A 6,000-nucleotide genomic window follows, 5' to 3' on the forward strand; every position below is an offset into this window, starting at 1 on the left:
TGCTTGTTTCATCTCAAAGTTTCATGGCAGAGAGGGAGACAGTTCAGAAGAGGAAACACTCAGGGCCATGAGTTTGTGGGATTTTCTAAATGTGCTCCGCAGAACTAGGTCTAGGGCATCCGCTTCATACCCTCCTTGCCACAAACACTGGTACCCAATAAAATTACATCTGGTTACAATTTTTCTTAAAATCTCTGCTTTCCAAAATCCTATCAAGCCGTGGAAGTTTGTATGTGTGAGTAGCTGTATATATTTGAAGGTCTGTGGCTTCCTTTGCCTGTTGGACATTATGTATCTGAAGAGACATCCATGATATGACCTTCGTATTTATCTTTAGTGTGGACTTTTTTTTTTTTTTAATATTTATTTATTTATTTGGTTGTGCTGGGCCTTAGTTGTGGCATGCAAACTCCTAGTTGCGGCATACATGTGCGATCTAGTTCCCCAACCCGGGCCCCCTGCATTGGGAGCATGGAGTCTTAACCACTGCGCCACCAGGAAAGTCCCCTATTGTGGACTTCTTTTTTCCAACCATATTTATTTCCTTAGTAGCCATTGCTCAGATTTCAGTGACCTAGATTATTTCCCAAACTGGCCTGTGACACACGTCGGTCAGTCCAAACTCTCAGTACTAATTTAAAGAAACATATCAACCCCTCCTCCAGGCAAAGTAAGTGCCTTGGACTCAGTATTCCCCATTTAATGATCTGCCTAAAATACAGTCACCTTGCATGACTCATGCAGTGAGAGTTGAAGCAGGTAACATCTATTCTAAACATATAGCTATTCCTCTACTGGGAAAATAAGGGAAGGTAGGACATTAAGCGTGTGTGTGTGTGTGTGTGTGTCCTCTGATAATAGTTGTATTGTGAGATATTGGACATGTTTATGAAGACAGTAAATTTACTTTCTATCCAGGATTTCTAAGCTATTGCAATTTATTTTAAAAAGCATATATTGTGCAAATATATTCTTCATGCTCTTTTCCAGTTAACTTTTACATAAAAACAACTAAAAACAACCTACTTAATTAACACCTCTTACTTAAACATGAATTAAGAACTTTTGGGTAGATGAGTAACTTTGCCCTTAAGTTCATGACTCTATTATTTGCTTATTTCTACACCAACCTGATTATATAGCAGTGCTCTGAAATTCCTCTCAGGAACCCCTGACCAAACTGCCTGTACTTCTTGACAATTTAAAGCAGTGGGAATAATCAGTAAATTATTTTATAACTTACAAAGATGGGGAAGAAAAATTCATCTAATAAGAAGTCGTTACACCAAATTCATGATCCTACAACTGGTACGTGCAGGTATTCTGACAAGCTTCTTAGTTTGAAACCAGTTAATTGTCCTCGTTTTAGACTTAAGATAACATAATAGGTAGTAGTCAATCTGTTCTTTTTGGTTTTAACAGTTAAGAGGATTTTAGTCTTTGTTTTATTTCAATTACCCAATTAAGTTCTTAGTTATACTGCTATCTTGGGATCAAAAACCTGCAAACGATTATAGGCTTCATGTTAATAGCAGAAGGAGAATGGAATTTACCAACTACAGTCCTGAAAGGGAATGGCTAGGCATGGGATGGTTTAAGCTCAAAAGGCAAAACTTTTAGAAGGTGAAATACATAGTGACACATTAATGTCTCATTTAAAAAATAATTTACAAAATGCTCCAACTCCCAGGTTGGAACTCTCACCCCTGGCAATCTAAGACTTAAGCTATCCTAGTGGAATAGTTGGAGTGGTTGTTAGAGTTTGAGTTAACCCATCAATTCACCCCCGAGTACCTTAGCATTCATAAGCTGCAAAATAAATTGCTCTAAAAATAAGTCGTCATTTGTTTGACACCTTCCAAACGCCTCGGAAGGAAAAAAAAATCCATTCCAGAGAGATGAAAGTGGGTGGGGTGCGGGAGGTGTAATAAAAAGATCTTGAATCGTGTATGGGTGAAACTTAGCGTTTCCAGTAAAACTGTTTACAAAAAAAAAAAAAAAAAAAAAAGACATTATCAAAGGAAGTAAGGAAACTTCCTGTTCCATGCTGAATTATTGCCCACTCTCCAGCACTATGGAGGGACTGACTTCAAGATCCCTAAACAAATGGCCAAGTCTAAAGAAATGCTTTTCTAGTAGTCCTGTCTCAGAGGGAGCTAAATCTTTTCAAAGAAGAACACAAGAAGGCTTCAAAAACCAGTAATTTTACTGTGTGAGGGAGGAACCCCACCGCAGCCCTTGGCTTGTCCCACTTTAGGAAGTCTTGCCAAAAGGGTCTTCGCGTGAACTTGTGAGATGGTAGTGTTTGCAGATCTAGCTATGACCAAGGCATCAGCAAGTGCTGGGCTTCATAGGCGGGGGTTAGGGTACACCTGACAGCCCAACTGGAGACGTTGGTTGGTAAGGTGACCACACTCTGCGTTCTCCTTGGGTAACTCTCAGGATGGTGGGATCATCTCAGAGCTGCTAACGCTAAGTTAAGAGAGAAAGTGGTCAAAGGACCGGGGACAGAGGGGGTGGGGGTCAGGTGGGGGGGAAGAAGAGGGGGACGGGAAGACAGCGGGGAGAGCCAGAGCACAGGGATGAGGACTCCAGGACGGAGGCACGGAGCCCGCTGCAGCCCCGCGCCCACAGACCCAGCAGCCATCCGAAGGTCCCAGCTGACGGCAACTGCCAGGCGTCCGCCAGCACGCGAGCATCTGCCCTTCTGGACGGTCTCAGAACTCGCAGTTTCCCTTCTGCCGCAGCAGAGGGGGGCTGCAAGGGGGAGCTTCATCCTCCACACCCACCGCCTCCATCCCCGCCCACCCACACATCCTCCTCCCCTCCCCCCCCCCCCCCCCCCTCCCCTCCCCCCCTCCTCCCCTCCCCCTCTCCCTCCTCCCCCTCCCCCTCCCCCTCCCCCTCCCCTCCCCCTCCTCCCCTCCCCCTCCCCTCTCTCCTCCCCTCCTCCTCCCTCCCCCCTCCCCCTCCTCCCCTTCCCCCCCTCCCCCCCCTCTCCCCTCCTCCCCCTCCCCCCCCCTCCCCCTCCCCCTCCTCCTCCTCTCGATCCCTGGCACCCGCAGGCGGCAGCTCACTGGGAGCGCGCCGCCCAACTAGGCTGCATTAGGCAGCTTCGGAGGCAGGGAGGCGGCAGCCACTTGCTGCCCGGCCGCTGGGGCTCCGGGCGCCAGCGTGGCCCCCGGCGGAGCTCGGGGTGTCAGGGCGCCCGCGGGGAGCCGTGATCTACTACACCGCAGTGCCGGCGTCAGGAGCCTCGGACACCCGGGCTGCCGCTGCAGGACGGCCAGGGCCCCGCCCCCAACAGGAGGACCCCAGACACAAAACACCCAGCCCGGGTCCCTCCCCGGCCTGAAGCGAACCGGGGGACACCACACACCCCCCGCCGCCGGCGCGCGCGGCTCCCGGACCCGCTGCGCCCAGCCTCCTCGCCCGTGCGCCGCCGCCGCCGCGCAGCCCTCCGGCCTGGCCTCCCCGGGGTTGCTCGCCCACAGCTCCGCGGCCGCCCCCAAACGCCTCAGACTGAGATAGCGGGAAGTGAACCCCGGGGACCCGACTCCCCGAATCACCTGCATTTGCATTTCTTATGTAATGTACTGCAAGTTTCCCGGTTGGAGCCTTTTGGAATGGGGGCGCACGATCACCAGGAGGCTGAAGCAGGGACCCGGGGCCAGGCTCATCCCACCCGGGGGACCCAGACGCCGGGCTAGGACACTGCTTTTTAAAAGGGAGGTTTAAATTACATGTACTAGAGAGACCGGGCTTGTCTGCTCCGTCTGGGGTTCCCTCCCGGCATGAGCCCTGCTCAAGTTTTCCCAGCGGCAGGCGTGTCGGGGGCAGACGGGGGAAGGAGTTCATACTTCGGCACGCGGAGCTAGACGGGGGCGGGAGGCGGGGGCTGACGGAGGAGCGGGGCCGCGACGGAGGGGGCCTCTTTTCCTTTGGTGAAGGTGATGGGGTGGCGAATATTGTGCAAGCTACTCAGAAAGTCTAGAGCAGGTTCTCGGCACCGAGCTACGTCCCCGGACCTGCGGCACGAGTCAGGGGAGCTCGCGGTTCTTTCTCCTGGCAACTACCGAAGCTTCAACTGCCTCGGGCCGAACCTTAAGCCATAAACCCTTCAATATTCCACCAAACATCGTCAACTAGATACATTCCAAAAAAAGAAAAAAAAAAAAAAGTTTCCTCCTCCCTCCTAGTGATGGATTGTGTCACAGCCAAGAGATGCTGGTAATGATTTGGGGCTCACAGACGCCGATCCAGCTGCTACTTGTTTATCCATGCAACACCTCTATACACAACGCTGTCCTGGTCCTTCTCTGTTTCCCCTGCCTTCCTGCATAGCCGAACTGCAGATCTAGCTCAATGAGCAACAGACAGGTTATTATGAGGAAAAACATAAAATGATGCATGTTTTGCTTACCAGTTGGGTTCTTGTTTTTCTTAAGACTCTTGCCACAAAGACACTGCAGCATATGCGTTCCTTTGCTGAAAATGTTCCAAAGAAACCACATTGATTTGGGCGAAAAGCAATCCAGCAGCTTAGACACCCTGAGAAAGAAGAGATCCTTGTGGTTGCATAATAATAATTTGAAATCAGTTCTCCTGAAGAGGGGCACCGGTTTTACCATAGGAAAAACGATAATATTCCGGATCTTCTCCCAGTTTTTTCCCCTCACGTGGTATATTTCTTTGAGACTTCTCAGTGATTGTTTTTTTTCGGCCAGGGTGAATGATTTATCCCCTTGATCACCACTGGATTATTACCAAACGGTTAGCAAAAAAATCCTTTTTCAGCATGAAGCCAAACAAAAAAGCAAAGAAATCCCAACTGAGACCAGAACTAATCAGGGAGAACAGTAATGCACAAAAGATCCCCAAAGAGAAAACCATAGCCTTTTAGTTGATCGCTACGAGGCTGGGTGAGTCTGCAGGAGTCAAAGCAGGATTCATCTCACTGAGAGAACACTGCCATTGTGTAGTCCCTAGGAGAGAAGGAAAGGGAAAAAAAAAAAAAAAAAAAGGAAAGAAAAAAAGAAAAAAGAAAAAGAAAAAAACCACCAGCACACATACACACACCAATACCACCTCCGAGTCTGACGGCCGAAGACACAGCCTCCCTTCTCCCAGTGTCGATTTTTTTAAAAATAATCAATCGCCAGTGCTCAGGGGGATCCGATTGAACCTGCAGTTCTCAACCACCACGAAGAAAAGATGCAAATCTAGGTGCCCCCTCCCCTGGTCAGGCTGGTAGTAGGTAGAGAGCGCCTCGGATCCCCTGCTGCCTTCCTCTCTCTCTCTCCCAGTTTCCAACAACGGTGAGCATGAGGAAAATCTCCCCTCCGGATTCCTCGCCCAGCCTTGGATGTGAGTTACCGGCATTAGAGGGAGGAGGAGGAGGAGTTGAAGTTTGCATTGAAAAGACTGGCTTTCCATGACGTAGCCACGTGCTTTCAGACCCATCACCAGTGAGATGCTTCCACCCGCCCGGGGAGGGCAGTGTCACTGCAGTCTCTCCGCTGGTTCCCCTCTCGAAGTCCCCCACCGCTAGCATCCAGCCACAGCCCCACTATTTGACCCTCTCCCTCCTCTGCCCAGCATAATTAGGCTTGCTGCTTGCTCTTGCAGCCAGCTAGCAGCGCCTTCTCTGAAAAGTGAATTTCGAAAAGGAAAATTAATTATAATTAGTAAACCTTAAAAAATACACAAGGTGGAGGGGAGGCAAGGGTTTAAATAGAAACAGTAGTTTAGTACCACTCCTTGGCCCAAAATTAGTTCCACCTTACATTTTCAAAAGCCGCATCTAAAGCATCTAAAACATTAAGGAAAAACTCAAGTTCCTTTAGTTATTATTTGAATCCTACTTAAAGCACTGTTTGAAAAATATACACTAGGCATATGACAATATGTACTTGCAGAAAACAAGTACTGTTCAAAGGGCAGAGAACTAAATCGGGGTGACAAACTACACTTTGCTGAGGAGGGTCATATGTCAATGAG

At 49.1% G+C, this 6,000-nt stretch overlaps 1 protein-coding gene across 2 annotated transcripts in view; it reads right to left on the bottom strand.

Annotated features, from left to right (window-relative positions):
- FGF14 (fibroblast growth factor 14) overlaps positions 1–5,428 on the bottom strand; it is a 621,870-nt gene extending 616,442 nt beyond the window's left edge. Inside the window, exon 1 of one of the 2 annotated variants that reach the window (XM_036831495.1) lies at positions 4,424–5,428. In XM_036831495.1, coding sequence (XP_036687390.1) covers positions 4,424–4,631 — 208 coding nt within the window. In that variant the 5' untranslated portion in view covers positions 4,632–5,428. The remainder of the gene's footprint in view (positions 1–4,423) is intronic. The other variant, XM_036831497.1, reaches the window with a different exon arrangement.
- Positions 5,429–6,000: the final 572 nt, after the last annotated feature.

This window comes from Balaenoptera musculus, chromosome 18, assembly GCF_009873245.2.
Source record: "Balaenoptera musculus isolate JJ_BM4_2016_0621 chromosome 18, mBalMus1.pri.v3, whole genome shotgun sequence".
In the NCBI taxonomy this organism is placed as follows: domain Eukaryota; kingdom Metazoa; phylum Chordata; class Mammalia; order Artiodactyla; family Balaenopteridae; genus Balaenoptera; species Balaenoptera musculus.